We start from the raw sequence: 19950 nt of genomic DNA on the forward strand, positions 1-19950 counted from the left end.
TAGTAAAAGTAGTCAGTTGGTTAACTACAAACCTGTATAAAATGTCGGATTTTACAGGTGTATTTTATATCATATTATGGATATCTTACACTCAAGGTAAATTACATTTTTATTTTATCTGTAAATAAGATAAGCTGTTATATCATTTTTATAAGCACTGCCTGTGTTTTATGTTTTCTTGTATGGCAGTTGGAACGGTAAAAAATATATGTTTTTCGTCTGTTTGTACATGTATATTAGACGCCACACACTTAACATTAATACATAAAAAGTCAAAAATAACTTATAAAAAGTTAATACTAATCTGTAGAATCTAGCAGCCTTAAAGAATTTAAACACAAACTGACTACAGACTTCACAATGGTATTTTATTCACGTCGTATATGTTCGCAAAGCAAGTAATTGTAAAATATACATTTAACAATTTATTACCATTTGACAGTATATATCTGTGTAAAAGAGACACATGTTCACATATTTTCTGTATAAAATTATTACAACACTTTATAATCATAATAAATTGACTGCGTACATAGTATTAATTTACTGTATTACTAGTACAGTGCAACTTTTAAAACCGAACACCTGTGGGACTAGCCAAAATGTTTGGAATTTTGAAGTTTCAGGAATTCAGACGTTCGGAATTAAGTGATCAAGTCGAAACATTAGACATCAGCATGATGAAAGATATATGCATTTATAACATGGCAAAATTATAGAACTTTAAAAAATGTTTATAACTACTTTAGATTTCATTATCAACTATTACGGAATTTGTTGTTACCAGAGCATAATGTTTTTAACAATTTATCCTTAATATTTTTATGTCGTATTGCGATACGAATAAAAGCCCCCGGACAAAAACCCTCCTCTAAAATCGCACCCCCATCAAGTTTACACATATGACAAGAGCCCCCCAATCAGATTCACATATAGGACAAAAGCCTCTGCACCTAAGTTCTCTTCATGTTTGTAACCTTTCATTTTCTTCATGTTTGAATTATAGTTGTGTTTGTTTATATCATTTTTCTTCTGATCATAAGTACCATACTGCAATGCTATCTTTTCTATAATACATGTTTATGCTATCTTTCAATATTTGTGCGTTTAAAGAATATTGTTTTTATATCACATGCAGTGCTAAGAATATTGATCCCTTTACTAAATAAAGTGATTAAAATTACAAATGTAAGACTATTTTGTAAGAAGAATAACAAGTATGGAAAGCTACATGTATGAATTTAATATCACATGCATGCGTTATTTCATCTGTTATCATATACTTTGTAATCACTTCAATATGTACATTATGAATAAACATTAAAAACAAATTGTTTTTGTTTGAGCTAGTGTGAACCTTGATGAATTTGAGCAACTAGGTGTGTGAAGAAAATATATAAGTCAGTCTAGTCTAAAAAGCTTAGGGGGGGTCTTTGCTCTACCAATTGGTTTGATGGGATGGGGAGGGGGACTTTTGTCCTAGATGTATTGTTGATGGTGGGGCTTTCTTCCTACCTGTATATTTCATATGAGGGGGGGGGGCACTTTTGTCAAGCATGTCATTTTTAGATGGGGGGGGGGGAGGGCTTTGCGCGGGGAGGGGTTTTTGTCCCACACTCTGTAGTTTCTGCTATTAACCTTTTTGTTGTTGTTTTCTTTTTCATCACGTCTTTCTGACTTTCTTACTAGTTTTGAACACTTTCATCAAGAGTTTGACATACTTGACAGGTTGTGATAAGATAAATGTAACTATGGAAAATATTGACATTTTGAATGATTCACATTCTCAAGTATAATATTTCTTCACACCTTTTCAATTTCCTGATTGTGGAAGTAAATATGAATTGAGATGGCCAAATTTGTACCAGAAATTAGAAGTTGCATTATTCAGAGGTACCAATTACAAATGTACATAGAAAACAGAAGAAGAACTTTCGGGACCCTGCAAATTTTTCAGATTTCAGAAGTTTTCGAATTAAAAAAGTTCCGGAATTCGGAAGTTACACTGTATGTCTGTACTTTAACCTTGTAAATACTCTAAATACGCTCTTTATTTTGGAGGAAATGTAAATAAATATCGTCACAATCTTGGCATAGTTTAAACGTATATTTATCTGCAGTTGAGAACGATTTAAATTTTAACTTATGTTAATGAAACCGTTTTGAATATTGTTTTTAATCGTCAATGTAACTAGTAGTGAGTATTTTACATGAAACGTGGAATACGTAAGTGCAATGCTTTTCATATATGCTTATTTATTTTCCAAATATGCTAACTACTTTTTACTCTCGCAACCGTTGTGTACAGAAACACGTTATGTTTATCTTATGATTATTTGAGTTATACTTTTTGGTTACATCTTACAACTTGAACTTGCACGAGACATTTATCGTACTGTTTTGAAATATTTAAATGTATACCTTTATGTATAAGCTATACCTTTCTTCATGCTCTATACAAACTATTTACGGTTTAGTTCTTTTTTGTATTACTTTTATGTAGAAGTCATTCAAAATCGTCTATTTTCTATTCCCTACTTCCTTTTGTACACCTAAAATTACACGATAGATTTTGTTAAAGTGTGCCTTATATGATTTATCGCTACCATGACGTGCTTACTGTTAGCTTTCGCTTAAAGCCATTATTCAGTGTTTATGCTAATTAAAGCTAGGTGTCTGATGCTTTTTTGATCATGTTTGATCATCTGACATTGTATATAACAATTTACACAATGTCTAGCGAGTGTGAACGGTTAAGGGGCGATAACTCTGTTATCGAGATTAACGGAAAGTTTCCACATTTCGCTTATCAACGGAATTTTCCGTTCACAAACTGCGGTGACCATACAACGGTATTCTTATGCGAATATATAATAAATAGATATATTAATTGCCCAGGAAAGAATATAAATATAAGTAGAAAAAGATTATGCAATTTAATTTTATATACATGTATACAGTCTAATAGAAAAAAAATAAACAGTTATTTAATGGGACAGTTTAAGGTCTGACTCACCCAAGCTCAGCCAAATGATACGTTCATGAGCTGGGATGGAATTTAGAGTATTCCCTTATCAAACATCCAGTTGTTAAGCACCTGTCTGTGTGTTGCAAAGGTCTGTATCTAAAGACTTGAACATTAAAAAGGCAAATTGTATTGGCCTTTTAAATTTCCAAATGTCTCACAGTCACAAATAATGGCGAAAAGGTGTGTTACGCAGTACAATATATAATAAAGTGGGAAGGAAGGAAGGAAGGAAGGAAGGAAGGAAGGAAGGAAGGAAGGAAGGAAGGAAAGAAGGAAGGAAGGAAGGAAGGAAGGAAGGAAGGAAGGAAGGAAGGAGGAAGGAAGGAAGGGAAGGAAGGAAGGAAGTTGTTATTTTTGTGACATGTGTATAGCCAATTACAAATAATCATATAATATTATGTGTATGATTATAGTACTCGACCCAAAAGGCCTATAAGTCACCAATCTTCTGTGTCACAGACACCCCTCTAACACCACCACATTCACATACTTTATGCTTAAAGGTATACTATGCATTTTTCAGTAATATATTTTCATTACAGAAATTTATCTATAAAATTCTTAGTGAATATGTCTTATAAAAATAGAAACACATACACACAATGTATTGGAATCTGTGTTCCCTGTCACGGATCAATTTAAGTAAAGCTGTGTCTTTCTAAAAAAACTGTCATATTCTTTTAATAACTTGTTCATGGTTCATAGTCATGTTCATAGAGCCCATTTATAGTATATAAGATTTAAAGGAAATCATTTGTATCAAGCCAAGTGATATTTATTTTATATTACAAAAAGACCGTGAAACACTTATCAGTATTTTTTTTGATATCAAGTTTGAGCATAGTATATCTTTCAATTCAATTTCACTATTGCACAAACGACTATGGCACACGTTCAAAAAGTAGTATAAACAGTATAAGTTGTAGGATAAGTCATAAGAAACATCTACATGCTGGCCGAATCTTCAAAAACACGCACGTGGCGCCTGTCAAATCGTTTTCTTTTGTTTTGTTGTTTTTTTTTTTTTTTTAAATCTCCCACTTACATGTCAGCCCCATCAATAAAAATCAATAATTTAATGTGAAATAGTGTCGACAATGTAAGGATTTATAGCAAAATTAAAGGTACTAACGTGAACTTACCATTTTACCGTCTAATTATATCAAGAACAAGCTAAGAATGTTCCTTTAAATACCAAAAATAATACGCTGTCCTTAAAAAAGATGCAATTAAACACATAGCATATTAAAATATGTGAGTTTGATGGTTCAGAAAGGAACACATGAAGTTGCAATTACATGATGGTGCATTCAGTAATCATAATGCATGATAGTATTCAGCAAAACGTAGGTTTCAATTGTCATAAAGAAGTATGGAAGGAAGCAGAATGTAAGTCCCAATTTCATCAAGCAAGATGGAATAAATGCACAAATTCTGTTCCATGTTCACAAAAAGTGTATTTCCTAACAATTGTTGTATGGGCACCATGCGATCATAAAAACATAATATTTTATCTCAAAAGTCAATAAAATCGACAAAACGATACAGAAAAAATGTCCATATCTGGATTTGAAGCCTGTGACAAACTTTTCCTTCCGCGTGTACTTTGGGCAACTAAATGCAATATTCTTTTGAAAATGTAACAGATGTTTAGATAGAAGACAGTTTATCTGTGTACATAATTGTTCATCTCCTCAAATTGTTTAGTACTTTTATTTTGTTAATTAATTTTAAAGATATACTATACTCATCCATGAATAAAATATTGTTATCACAGAAATTTGTTGAAATCTATAATAAAACTCTTACTAAATATGTCTAATCTGAATAAAAGTGTGTATAATATGGATGATGCGTTCCCTATTACAGGTCAATTAAAGTTGGTCCTTTTCTTCAAGAAACTGCCAGTCTTTTTATTGACACTATATCTATTAATATTGTGAAGACCTTTGTAGTGTGTGTAGAGTTTATTATTACTGTGTGTGTAATCAAATAAGTTTATTCTATATAATTTACAAAGATATTTTGTATCAATTATCAGTGTTTTCTAAAATCAAATTCGAGCATAGTATATCTTTACAAAAATATAACATATTTTAATGGAGTAAATGCACTTAGTCTAATAAGATAATGTATCTATATCAAATCAATCATTGTTATTACAGAATGTAATTTCACCAACAATTTATGGTATTCTTATCCTTGTCTAGGATAAGCATCGACACCCGTATTATATCAGAAATATGAAATTTATTTTCCCTATCAGTTTTCAATGAATAATCAGAAAGAGGTTTATGATGCGTAGTAAAGTAATTTCATGTTAGTACACCGTATTGCATTTGAAAATCGCACCACATAAAGGATTTTTTGTTCAGATTCTATTTTAGTTTTAAACTTTATAACTTCGTTGTAAATACGACAGGTAAAAGTAGTAAGTTGGTTAACTACTAACCTGCACAAAATGTCGGATTTTACAGGTGTATTTTATATCTTCTTATGGATATCTTACACTCAAGGTAAATTACATTTTTATTTTATCGGTAAAATATAAGCCATTTAATCATATTTATAAGCAGAGCCTGTTTTTATTATTTTCTTGAAATGCATTAGGTAACTTTGGAAATATATGTTTCTCTTCCACTTGTACTTGTATATATGTATTAGTTGCCACACGTAACGTTAATATAGCTTTAAAAAGTAAAAAAAAAAGTTTGAAAGGCTTAAAACTAATCTGTAGAATCTAGTAGCCTTAAAAATTTTAAAACACACACACAAAATACAGACTACACAATCTTATCTACTCACGTAAAGCATGTAATTGCGTAAAATACATTTACCGTATTATTACCATGACATTTTATATCTTCGTAAAGGAGACACCTGTTATGCATACGTTTATGTTTTATTTATTACATCACTTTATAATTGTAATTAGTTCACTGAGTACATATTATTTATTAACTGTATTACTTGTATATATGTATTGTAACCTTGTTAATACTCTAATATCATAACATACTCTAATCAGATATGCTCTTTATTTTGAAGGAAGTATAAGTAACTATCGTCACACTCTGAACATAGTTTAAACATATATTTTATTTGCAGTTGGGAGCGATTTAAGTTTTAATTTATGTTGATGAAACCTTCTGAATGTTTTGTTTAATCTTCAATGTAAAGTGGTATGAAATATGCTTTTAATTCAAGGCAATACTTTGCACATATACATGTACTTATTAATTTTCGAATATGCTTAATCATTCGAACTCTCACAGTCGTAATGTACAGGGAGCTAGATTACGGAAAGTCGGTGGTTCAACTCTAGTTATCCGCTCGTGACTGACCCTATTCATTTCGGGGCATTTGAGGTCTTCTTATGACAGGTAAGTCAGAAATGCAAAATATGACCTTTACTGTATGGATACACTGTAAAATCTAATAAAAAAGACAAAAGTTTATAATTATGTGAAAAGTTAACATTACTTCTATGATTAGTATGTACACTAAAATGTTGCATGATTTTTATTTTCTGTTGTTTTTTGCTAGACGATGTTGTTTTTTTTTGCATTTCCTATTTGTTTCTTTTTTCTTTACTTTCAATTCCAACTTATTTACAACAACACTCTGTTTGTATAATAATAATTTACAACATCATGAGCAAAACGAATATGCAAAAATACATAACATATAATATGTAAGTTATTACATGATATATTGACACCTAAGATAGGTTCATTGCATCGATCAATCATTCAATGTTACTGACATTGTTTTAGTTACAGGATAATATATTTACAAACATAAATAATTATAAATTAACAAATATTATAGTTACTATAAAGATGTGTGTTTAGCTTTAATAATATCAATTATTTATTCGAATGTACTCTTAAAATGTGTAGAAAGAAAGCGAAAACCTTTAAGAGTGCATACTTAAATGAATTTAGTAGGGAATCATAATATCTTGTGATATGCAACTCTGTTTGCGAAACAAAAAATGAAAGTTATTTATTTGAATGATTAACAATAATATTCTGTGCATAATTTTATTATTAAATAAAATTTCTGTATCCCGCCGGAGTCATTGTTTCGTATCAAACTAAGTGACAAATTTCTACACGTCACTTGAGCAATTATGAAATAAATGTAATACACATCATGATATAGAGTTTTTTTCTGGTAAACATAAATATACATATACTTTAAAGTTGATTTAGTACAAGGTAAATCTAATAAAAAGGTCACTAAAATATATGCCATATCTAGATTTTAGTACATTGCATACGTTCCTGCATTTTCAACGTATGTCCAATGTGTACAGACGATACTATTTGCGTAATATTGTTTCAATGCAGTTAGTTTCAATTTTCAAAATTAAGCTTACATGGCAAAACTTGAGTCTTTTTATAAAAGGCATTTATTTTAAAAAGGGTATACTTAGAAATATGTAAAACACCAAAGCCAAGGATAACATTGATGTAGGAACAGTCCCGGACAAGTTATGTTAAAATATTCAACATTGTGCAAGTCTCAATTTAGATTGCCGGAAAACGAAAAATGGAATGTATCTGTTTCATTGTGTCTTTATATTTTTGCTTATATATTAAAAATATCGCAAGGATAAATTCAATTCATGCGTTTATTGCTTTTGATCGGTCAAATGAAATTACTTAGTTGGTATTTCATTTATTCAAACTATTATGGACCCATTGCGCTAACGGGTGCGGGAGGTTGTTCGGTCTTCTAATGATCACGTGCTCAAACAAATATCAGGATTGGCTGGAACGGCACAATATGACCCTAAATAAACAACAACAACAAAAAAACCTACCAAAATAAACGATGCAAAACATCAAAAGCGCCGAGAAATAATACTAAAAGTAAAAATTTGAACCAACCAACAGCCAGAATACAGGAAGCGGCCTGGTGCCAAGTTAACATGTTCTATAAACATTGAAAACTCCTACGTAGGAGATAGAAAAGCCTTTTAAACTCCTACGTAGAACTTTTTAACTCCTACGTAGGACTTTAGAATTCCTACGGAGGACTTTATAATTCCTACGTAGGACTTTTAAACTCATACGTAGGGCTTTGTAACTCCTACGTAGGACTTTGTAAATCCTACGTAGGAGATAAAAAAACCTAATTAGGAGTTAAAAACCTCTACGAAGGACTTTATAACTCCTACAAAGAAAAACACTAAAAAATTCCTACGTAGAAGTTATAAACTCCTACGTAGGACTTTTTAACTCCTAAGTAGGATTTTAAAACTCTTAATTAGGTTTTTTATCTTCTACGTAGGACTTATAAAGGCCTACGTAGGACTTATAAAGTCCTAATTAGGCTTTTTTTATCTCCTACGTAGAAGTTATAAAGTCCTACGTAGGAGTTATTAAGTGCTACGTAGGATTTATCTTTTTTATAGAGCATGTTAAATTGGCACCAGGACGCTTCCGTACCAGAGCGTTACGAAATGTTTTAGAAATTCGAAATTTAAAAAAAAAATCAAAATAAAACATTCAGCAACAAAGTCTGTACAGACTAGACCGTCGAAGAGCGTCGATTTTGTGAACACTGACGATTAGAAGACCTTCTAATATCCCGCAAGTTTAAACATGCAAACTGGTAAAAAAAACAAAACAAGCTTGTTCATTCGGTTTTAAATCATATTTATTAATGAAACACGAATCAGCATTATATTATTGATAATATCATAGTATAAATGTACAAAATAAATAACAAGATTTACATTTTCATTTTTGAAGAAAAAATAGATACATGTATTTCATAATATTGTCTATATTTATATGTAGTATTTAGATTGAACTGCGATGTCTTTCCAGCGGAATACTTTGTTTCACAAGACAATTCAACTTGGGGTGGGAACAAAACATGTCAGCTCACAAACAGGATAGAGTTCGACTTTTCTGGTGACAAGGTTACAGTTAATATTTCTGACCTTGAAATTAAGAGCAAGGAAAAGATTTGGGTCGGATATTTCAGAACATACACCACTTTCACGTATACTGGTATGAATATGAAATATACATGTTTTAAAACCTAATATGATTAGTTGAATAATGTCGTTAATAGAGGCAACTTAACTCTATAATTTATTTAACAGGAATTAACTTAAAATCTAATATTAAGTGCAACTGATTTACATATTCAGATATAAGTCATTCTGATTATTATGCATTTATTTAGTATTTTGATAATAATCATTAGCGACTTAAATTTTTCATAACAATTACAAAATTTCGTAAACGGCTTTTTAAAGGAACATTAAACACTTAATTTGCATTATCTAGACATTTTCTAAATATTCAAGAGATTATTCAATACAATCGTAAACTTTCAACAAAAATCTTGAAAAAACAATCATACCTTTCCGTCTTCCTGTTATAATTTGTATGTGTATTTATCGAAATCAAATACTGACGTATGTTTATATCTTATCGTATATCATATACCGACGCGTGTTGATATTTTATCACATATTTCATGCCGACGCATGTTGCAAATGGATATATATATAAATGGAATCTGACTTAGTAAGAAACAATTTGAAGAACAAATTCGACAAAGCCTGTTTTATTCAAGGGAGCAGGCGTTGTGGTGGAGTTATTTATCAAATAAAATTATTCATATTTTATTTTATTATTTTTGATTCTTTTGCTTATGATTTTGTTATATTTGGTATTTTCAAACTAATTGAATATAGATATATTGTTCAAAAGGCTGCGTGTCTATCAACGATGTATCGGAACAAAGAGGTCAAATTCAAATCGAAGATTCGAATCCAGGAAAATGTTTTTCTGCATGTACAAACAATCGTTATATAGGCATAACCAAAGATCAGGTAAATTATTAGTTTATTCATTTGAAAAAAGCAACTTAATGAAAAAGTCCTACATCCAGATATATTATTTATGTTAGATTATTTATCATTTCAAAAATAAAATATTTAACGCAAGTCAGTCCCTACGTACTACGTAAAACTAATTTTAACGATATTCCTTGATAATGAAAACTCACTAGACAGAACTTTTATAATTATGTTACAAAAAAAAACTAAACCGATGAAGTTCTAAATCGGTGGACTTCATCTATGATTGATGTGTTTATAATCGGATTGTAGTTAGCAAAACAGAATGAAACACTGTATACAGAATAGATATGCATAAAGCTAAAAAGATGCACAATTTATTATTTTAAATGAAAAAAAAACAACTATTTAATACCTTTCGTTCACAATTGTTCGTCTTATCGTAGATGGGTTTCATTTTGTGCCAATATCAAAGCATTTAACACTACTTGTTATGAAAGATATATATATATGTAAAGCAAATGTTTAAAGACTGTTCATAAAAACATATAGGTTAAATTAAAACTGTTCAATATGATTTCTTTAAACATGACAGATTGTTAAAGTATTAACAATATGAAAAAGCATTGTATGCGAAAACATCTCGTTTTTTAGTCTTTTTTGTCTTTTTTTGTTATCTGTCCCTGAATTGGATTTGTTTGCTTATTTCAAGATCAGATAATTCACAAAAGCTATGTAAATAATACCTTATTTTTGTTCTTACGTTCATGTAGCTTACTTCGGTTTGAGTGTATTTGCAATTTTGCAAAATTTGAAGACAAGATAAGTAGCGGATTTATTCCTTCTTGAGTTCTCCAAACATGTGTCATTTTACCTTAAAAAAGCCATATTCTTAAAAAATGTTGAGTCGATTTTATTCAAACTGAAATATTGTAACAGATCAATGAAAGAAAAGGGGTAAACATATAATGAAGAAGAAGTGATTTTGTAGACGTATGTACAAGTTATCAACCTTTGAAAAGACTTGAAATAAGTAAATAAATTAAGGGCTGATAACTCAAAAGTGAGATCGGTGACACCCAACATTTTTCGCTTAAAATACTTCTTACAACATAGTCTAACAACATGTTACAACATGCGTAATTTAAATAAAATATGTATGTCTATATGAAAGCTCCCCTAAAAATATGTTTAAGTTGTACACAAATTACAAAGCTGCTCATGCAGTTATAGAGAAGTTATAATTTTTTTAAAGCAACAGTTTTATTTATTTTCCAAAATGAGTTTAACTTTGTTAGAGCAACACCTTTCAACGTCTTTGTTTCCCAAAGGCTCTGTAGAGATTGTTAATAGTGATATTCAAAGTTTTAAATGTTATTTATGTGTTCCATATGCATGCCTTTTATACGAGTGTTTGAAAAACGGGTCGTATAATGGTTTTCCCCCTAGCAGGCGGTCTGGTGAGCGGGCGGTCGGTTGGGCAGCGTCCATTTTTTTTTGTTTGGAGCGTATCTCATACACGCATGGAGGAATATTAATTAAAAATTCATAGAAATGTTAACCATTTTGAGAAGCTAAATTGCACGCATGAGCCAGGTCTCTATGTCAAAGGTCAAGGTCACACTTTGGACCATTTAGTTATCATTTATTTAGTGATTGAAACACAAATGTTCATAATCATGACTACAGGTGTGTAGCATTAATACATGCATGGTCAAGGTCACTTAAGATGATAAAATAATTATAAAGATTTTGTTCAGGGCATATCTCCTACATGCATTGTGGAATTCTAATGACATTACATAGAAATGTTCACCACTATGAGAAGCAGTGTCACGTGAATGAACCAGATCTCAAGGTAAAAGGTTAACATCACAAAGGTTTTTTAAAAATGCTTGTTCGGAGCAAAATTTTACATTCATCGGGGGATTTTAATGTTACTTTGACAAATGTTCGACATTTTGAGGCTAAGAATTGCGCGTATAATCCAGGTACCTGCTTCCAAAGTCAATGTCACATAGAGAGGTAATAATAAGGATAAAACAAAAGATGTGTACAGGGGCCATTGAGTCATCATTTATTGATGGACAAATAATAACTATCATGATTTAAACTATGATACATGTAATTTATGTTAATATTTGCAGGGTCAAGGTCACTAGACATGATAAGATATCCAGATATTGTCCGGATATTGCCAAAGCATATCTCCTATATGTATATCTATTATGCCCATATCTCAAATGTCAAAGCTTTTGTGACGGGCGTATTTTGCGACAATGTTGCCCTTGTTTATCACTAATACTTCAATTTTTGTCCATAAAGCTAATGTATGACATTCGTTGGTCCCTATCGCAATTCCATTTTCATTTCTCGTGAAAATAACAAATTATTTTGAAACGCAAGGACTCTAAAAGGAGTCTTGTGCGATACCATCACTGTATGTACAACAGGTTTTTTAGTGCCATAATGCTAACTTTGACTGCTATCATGGTGACTGAAGATTGAAGGTGAAGGATAAAATATAAATATGCTTGAAATATTTAAAAATAAAAGATCGTCAAGGAAGAGCGGTGTTCAATGAACGAAGACTGTCCACTCTTATTATAGATTGAATGTTACAAGTTAATTTAGATGCATATTTTAAGAACTTTTCTAAGCCCATGTAAGTTATTTATCCTCTATGCGAAGAAAATAATCAAATCGATAGGAATTATGGAAACTTGTTTACTCACATATTCCATTGGATGGGTATAATGTCACTTTAACACGGTAAGGATCACGGTCAGTTAACTCAACATGGTGCTTTTGATGGACTGTCCAGAAACCTTTTAATTAGAGTTATGTTTTAAATGTATCGAATATTTGATATCAAAACGTGTTTGAATGTTAATTTTATTGAACAACCTAGAGAAAAGTTAAAGAAAGAAAACTGACTTCAAACTATCTGACAAATGTTATTTTAGATACTTATCGTTTCAAATACATATACTGTACAGCTTGCTTAACCGAATCAGTCGGCATTGTCAGGCGACCTTTAATAACAAGGTCATATGTTTATATAATGTTGTGTCTGTGAACCTAACTTTTTATGTTGACTGTTGTTTAATTTAATTTCATTATTTCAGTGTCATTGCCTTGGTGACGGTTTTACAAACACTACAAATGATTTGCAAGTGTATTGTGACTCCCACTGTAACAAACCCATTGTTGCATGTGGCGGAAACAATAACGGTACCACGTATTTGTCAGTTTATCGGACAAGTTTTAATGGTAAAAATAAATATACTTTCTACCTTATAGAACGTCGGAAGGTTTCATAACTTCAAAACAACGCATTACCGTTCCAATGTCTTCCCTGAATATATCCTGCCTTTGTGTTACTATTAGTATGATTCGGTCGCTTCAGTTATATAATGTGAACACTCAACAACTAGATAACACAATATAAATCATCAAAACAGTTCCAAAAATGAAAGATTTATTGACAATTTGTCAACAGATTGGAAAAGCCTATGACAAGTCTTACACTGTTTTTTTCCCTCACTTCGCATTTTCCGTTTGTCCCACTTTCTTATATAACCAAAAGCTCCCATTTATTTGAAATATATTGCATACACCATACCGGGACTGGTGTAAGTGAAAAAATTAGTTGATTTGTCTGTAACAATAAAATTTTGCTTTTGACTTTTTTATGATTGAAGTTTGTACATCAATTAAAGTCTCCGTGATAATATTATTGTGCATCTGAGCTCCATACCATATTATATTTTACCATAAGGCACTCAAGCTTAATATGTACGTATTTCCTATATATAAAACCAAGAAGTGACCATTTAATTTAATAAGTGTCCTGCTTATTTATCATTGCAATTCTACTCAGAATCCAGAGTTAACGGTATATACAAACGTTTAAATGTTTCCCAACATTTGTCAAAATAATACATAATTGTGATAAACAAAAATAATAGAATATAAAATTTCTACAACAATGTTCATTTTTTTTCATTCGCAATACACTTTAAAATACAAAAAAAGGATAACATATTGTCTAATATAGAGACGTTCATTACCCGTTAACAAAACATAGAAATGTGAACAAAATCCTAAATAAAAAATCTTGCATTTGAAATAAGTCCTGAATTACAAATGATGGTAAATGTTTCTTTGATAGACACTCGACAGATTTTCTAATTTGTCATAAGTTGCCATTCTTGGACATTTAATTTGATCGTCACTAAAATAAGATGTTGTTTATACTCGCATTACAAGAGGTCATTTAGCCAAACAAGTGTTGGTGTTTTTTTTTTTTTTTTTTTTTTTTTTTTTTCAGAATCACAACTAATTTGATTAACTTAAGAAATTAATGTCCAATGAAAATGTACCAAAAGCCAGAAGAGAAATTCTAACATTCCTTAATCAACTTCCGCCTATACCGATGCCTTTTTTATATTCTAACAGATATTCTATTTGTCCAGATATACAAAACCAATTGATCTTTAGACACATCCTGATAAAATTAATTTCAAACCTTAAACAAGGTCCTCTTTGATCGTTTGCATACTTTTCTTACTAAGTATCAATGCCATTTTTACATTAAATTATGCGCCCCGAAAGGTGAGCATAAAGTCGCCGCTTTGTCCGTCAGTCTGTCCGTACACTCTCACGGGACAGTAACAATGTGTCAAGTGGGACAATAGGTAACTGTCCTCTCTCTTTGATGTCATTCATTCCGTAAAGTTTTTATGTGGCTATTTTCTTTTGTGTGGCTAAAAAGAATAATTATAGAGCGAACAACAGAGTAGCCACATTATTACTGTCCAGTTAGAACATCCGTCTGTTCGTCCGCTTTCCTTGTCTGTAACAACAAGAGGTATGTACATGACCCTTTGTAGTTAAATAGATAGTTATATGTGCATTGCATAAAATCCGTAACTCTACCTTGCCTTGTTTTGGTGTTATTGTCCTCTGTTTATTTTTATACTTTGAACTATGTCTGGAACATAACTCTAAACTAAAAGAGATACATGTATCAACATGAAACTTTGTAGGCGATTATATCTCATTGAGTAGAAGTGTAGTGCAAAGAACCATAACTCTGCCTAGCCTAATTTTGGAGTTATTGCCTTTGTTCTTTTTTATACTTTGAGCTTTGTCCGGTCTATAACTCTCAGACTATAAGAGATATCAATATGAAACTGTGTAGGTAGATAGATCGAATTGGGTAAATGTGCAATGCATAAGAACGGTTATTTTACCTTTCCTAAGGTCGGAGTTATTGTAAGTTGTTCATTTTTATACTTTCAACTTTGTCCAGGACATAATTCTTAAGTTATAACATATAGAGACTTTGTAGATAGATAAATCGCATTGGATAGAATTGCAGTGCAAAAGAATATAATTCTTCCTTGCCTAATTTTGGAGTTAAACTTATCAAAGTTGATTGAGTTATAAGGCCATAGGCCCATACACATATTAAGATTTATAATACAAAATAAATATCTTTGGATGCTACATATCAGACATATTAAAGATATAACGAAAATACGTAGAACAAAATGACAACATTTATCATAGAAATAGTATAGGTGTTAATTATCTAAACAAGGACAAACAATGATCAAGTTCTCTAAGCGCTACATTTGTCAAAGAAAGGCATATTAAGTACTTATTATCTGAACATTGACAAAAATTGATCACGTTCTCTCAACGCAATCTATAGAAAAAATTGCTAATTTCTTAATAGTATCAATATCTTGAGTTGACATCAGATAATAATATTTTATATACGAAATAATAACTCATGTATGTGTCTATTATCACATAAGATACAATTATATCGCCCTGTTTTTACCGATAAACAATGAGATAAAGATCGAGAATTTGCTAAAACACGAGTTATTTGTTTTAATCCAGACAATAAACATATTTTGCAGGCAAATAATTTTTTTTAAATGAATATAATCCATCAATTTCACATTTAATGAACATTTTGATATCCCAACTATATCCAAAACCGTTTTGATAGAAGCTAGTTCTAACTACAGTTACCCAATTTTATTACTAATATTATCAAAATATCTTAACATATTATAATAAATTATAAAATATCTAGAAGGATGCATATTAATGTTACGCATCCATTATTTCACAAAACGTTTATAAACCAGTATATACATAGGGTAACTAACCAACTCCCCTAGAACTGAATCATTGTAAGCTATTTCCATGACATAAAGAAAACGTTTACAAGCATATTTATGCATGTCTTCAGTGCATGATATGCTACCTTTTATCCATATTTCGCAGCATTACAATACTATTGGAATAACTGTAAGGTCAATTATTTTGAAGAATGTTTGATAGGGTTACATCCTAAATTATTTAACGAGCTGACAATATGATTAAATACTTTCTCAGCTTAAATCGCCTTGTCCTCTGCCATTTTGTATAGACATTCGCGATGAGTAAAATACAAACCAGTATATGAAAACCCATTAACTAGTTCAACATTTATGCTATCATAAACCTAATATTCTCTAGCAGCTATTATACCGCTTTATCACAGTTTTTGTGCACTACACATCAAATCATTAGACGACATATCAAGAAATTCAAATCGGTACAATCTTCATTAATATTTGGACAGGAAAATGAGAAATTTTCAACCACTTGTGTATCTTTAATGATATCAAAAAAAGTTATTGAGAGGATAAAATAATTTATAACACTATTTCCATTTCTATTAGCAACGGTGCATTTTGAAGACAATGGTTCAATCTACCATTTGCAATGAAGATATTGTCGGCTTTGCAAAAATGTAATAATTCTTTACCCCTCTTATTAACAACAACATCATCTGATTTTCTTCGTTGATCAAGTATATTTTCTAAAATAGTCAAGCAATACAGACACTGTCTTTTCAATAATTAGAAAATTAAAATCACAACTAGTGCGTGCATTTAGGTCACCACCAATTATTAAGTAAAGGTTAAGATTACAGTATATTAATAAATTTTCAAATATTTGAAGTACAGTTTAAGACATATTTCTATACACAGTCGAACCCTTAGATGGAACATAAAGCTAAGTAAAAAGTATATGTTCATTTGTTCCAAACAAGGGCATGTCTAGTATTAGAATAATATCATATACAAACGCATGGAAAACCTGTTTGATTAAAATTGTGATAGAATTTCTTACAAAAACAGTAGCACAACATCATGACGGCCACCGCTTATAGATTTCTTTGATGGACCATAAAAGAAGTCATGGTCTTTAAAAATACTATTATAATAATCTCTACTTAAGTCCCAAGTATCCTGTATCCTAAGTGTCAAGATTGTATTATTTTTTAGTATTTTTATCGTTTTATTTTATTTTTGTTTAAGCAGCACGAATCTGATTCAATTCATTTTTAAATCAGTGTTTAGATATTTAGCTGAATTTTAATTTGCACTTTATTTCATGTTGATAGGTCTATTTAAACTCAAGTTATAAGTATTTAAGTGCATCAAAAGAAACACTTTTGTTTAATTTTACTGCGACGTCGATTATATTGTGACGTGACATCAATTGTTTTATATCAGGTTCGTGCCGTTGCTCTATATATTTAAACAAATAAAGAAACCTGATGTTCATTAATAGAAGATCAGAAAAAAAAAAACAACAAAAAAACTTAGTTCCCGAATAAGGACCTTTCAGTATTGTCTTAGAGTTTTCTGCAGAAGTGGTGAAGCAAGTCTCCAGAGTGAAACAAGTCCAGGAAGCGCAGCAATTCCAGGAAGCGCAGCAAGTCTAAGAAGCGCAGCAAGTCTAAGAAGCGCAGCAAGTCCAGGAAGCGCAGCAAGTCTAAGAAGCGCAGCAAGCCTAGAAGCGCAGCAAGTCAAAAGGGCAGCAAGTCCAAGAAGCGCAGCAAGTCAAAAAGCGTAGCAGTCCAGGAGTGCAGCAAGTGCAAACCTGCAGCAAGTCCAGGAGTGCAGCAAGTCCAAACCTGCAGCAAGTCGAGAAGCGCAGCAAGTACAGAAGCACAAGGAAGACGTTAATTACTCTGTCTAGCAAGTTCCTTTTGTAAATAAGACAAAGTCACCCCACACAGACTAACATCTGACAATTTGGGGGCTCGTCCGGGATATACTATAAAAAGGTTAATGTAAGAAGGTAACATGAACTACGACGAGTGGATTAGGTTAGGGGAGGGACTAGGTTTAAAGGGGAAAGCCTAGCGGCATTCATTAAAGAGAAAGAAGCAGAGTTCCTTGACAGAGAGGAAAGGAAACTTAGGAGAGAAGAAGAGAGTAGGTAACATGAAATGCAACACGAGCTGCAGTTGAAAGAAAAAGAGTTAGAGGGCGAAAGAATAAGATTAACCAGACCGTCAATAGAAGGACCTGGTAGAACGACTCATCCTTAACTTCCGAGATTTGACGAAGTTCATGACGATATGGATGCTTATGTTGAAAGGTTTGAGAGGTATGCATTAAGCCAAGGATGGGAAGAGGAGACGTGGGCAATGAGTTTGAGTTCCCTTCTGACAGGGAGGGGACTTGAGGTTTATACAAGCATGTCCCCTGAGGAAGCGTGTGATTACACAATGCTGTAAACAGCGGTGCTTAAGAGGTACCAGCTGACCGAAGAAGGGTTTAGAATAAAATTTCGAGACAGCAAGCCAGAGGCAGGAGAGTCAGTGCATCAATATATTTCCAGATTAAGACGATACTTCTCGAGGTGGACCGACATGGCACAGGGGGAACAGTCTTATAAATCACTGTGCGAGGTGATAATAAGAGAGCAGTTTATCCAAAGCTGCTCATTAGACCTGGCCATGTTTTTGAAGGAGAGGGCGCCAAAGACGATGACAGATCTTTGCCCAATGGCAGAGCAGTATCTCGAGGCACATGATGGAAGATTTGAGGCTTCGAAGCAAGGCTCGAGCAGTGCTCCAAGGGAGATAGATGATATTTTACAAAGTAAAATCATAATACCACGTGCAAGAAAGAATGATTTTGATAGAGGAAGAAAGACATGCTTCATCTGTAACAAGGCAGGTCATTTGGCAAGAGACTGTCATGGTTTGAAGAAAGAGACTTCTCGTCATAAAGAGGAGACGAAAATGTCAGCAGAGGTTACCGAGGATCACTTAAGAACCTGAGTGCTTGAATTAATCTTGACTTATTTTATGTGAATATAAATATTCACTTGAAAAGAGGGGCTATTGTCAAGATTGTATTATTTTTTAGTATTTTTATCGTTTTATTTTATGTTTGTTTCAATTCATTTTTAAATCAGTTTTTAGATATTTAGCTGAATTTTAATTTGCACTTTATTTCATGTTGATAGGTTTATTTAAACTCAAGATATAAGTATTTAAGCGCATCAAAAGAAACACACTTTTGTTTTATTTTACTGCGACGTCGATTATATTGTGACGTGACATCAATTGTTTTCTATCAGGTTCGTGCTATATATATTTAGACAAATAAAGAAACCTGATGTTCATTAATAGAAGATCAGAGAGAAAAAAAACAACAAAAAAACTTAGTTCCCGAATAAGGACCTTTCAGTATTGTCTTAGAGTTTTCTGCAGAAGTGGTGAAGCAAGTCTCCAGAGTGAAACAAGTCCAGGAAGCGCAGCAAGTCCAGGAAGCGCAGCAAGTCTTAGAAGTGCAGCAAGTCCAGGAAGCGCAGTACGTCTAAAAAGCGCAGCAAGTCCAGGAAGCGCAGCAAGTCCAGGAAGTGCAGCAAGTCCAGGAAGCGCAGCAAGTCTAGAAGCGCAGCAAGTCCAAAAGCGCAGCAAGTCCAGGAAGCGCAGCAAGTCCAAAACCGTAGTAGTCCAGGAGTGCAGCAAGTCCAAACGTGCAGCAAGTCCAGGAGTGCAGCAAGTCCAAACCTGCAGCAAGTCTATAGCGCAGCAAGTACAGAAGCACAAGGAAGACGTGAATTACTCTGTCTAGCAAGTTCCTTTTGTTAATAAGACAAAGTCACCTTAATAAGTGGACCAACACAGACTAACGTCTGACACTAAGAATAACACATAATGATACAAAATCAGACAAATGATAGAAAATAAGCTTAATGTGACAATGACCATCCT

At 32.1% G+C, this 19950-nt stretch overlaps 1 protein-coding gene across 2 annotated transcripts in view; it reads left to right on the forward strand.

Moving 5' to 3' along the window:
- Positions 1-19950, forward strand: part of LOC132742132 (uncharacterized) — a 31646-nt gene continuing 11696 nt past the window's right edge. The window contains exons 1-4 of one of the 2 annotated variants that reach the window (XM_060730455.1): positions 1-96; positions 8872-9057; positions 9769-9890; positions 12986-13130. In XM_060730455.1, coding sequence (XP_060586438.1) covers positions 42-96; positions 8872-9057; positions 9769-9890; positions 12986-13130 — 508 coding nt within the window. In that variant the 5' untranslated portion in view covers positions 1-41. Of the gene's footprint in view, positions 97-5427; positions 5545-8871; positions 9058-9768; positions 9891-12985; positions 13131-19950 lie in introns of those variants that run through there. The other variant, XM_060730454.1, reaches the window with a different exon arrangement.

Source organism: Ruditapes philippinarum, unplaced genomic scaffold (genome assembly GCF_026571515.1).
Source record: "Ruditapes philippinarum isolate M1 unplaced genomic scaffold, ASM2657151v2 ctg1188_1_1_1_1, whole genome shotgun sequence".
Classification (NCBI taxonomy): Eukaryota; Metazoa; Mollusca; class Bivalvia; order Venerida; family Veneridae; genus Ruditapes; species Ruditapes philippinarum.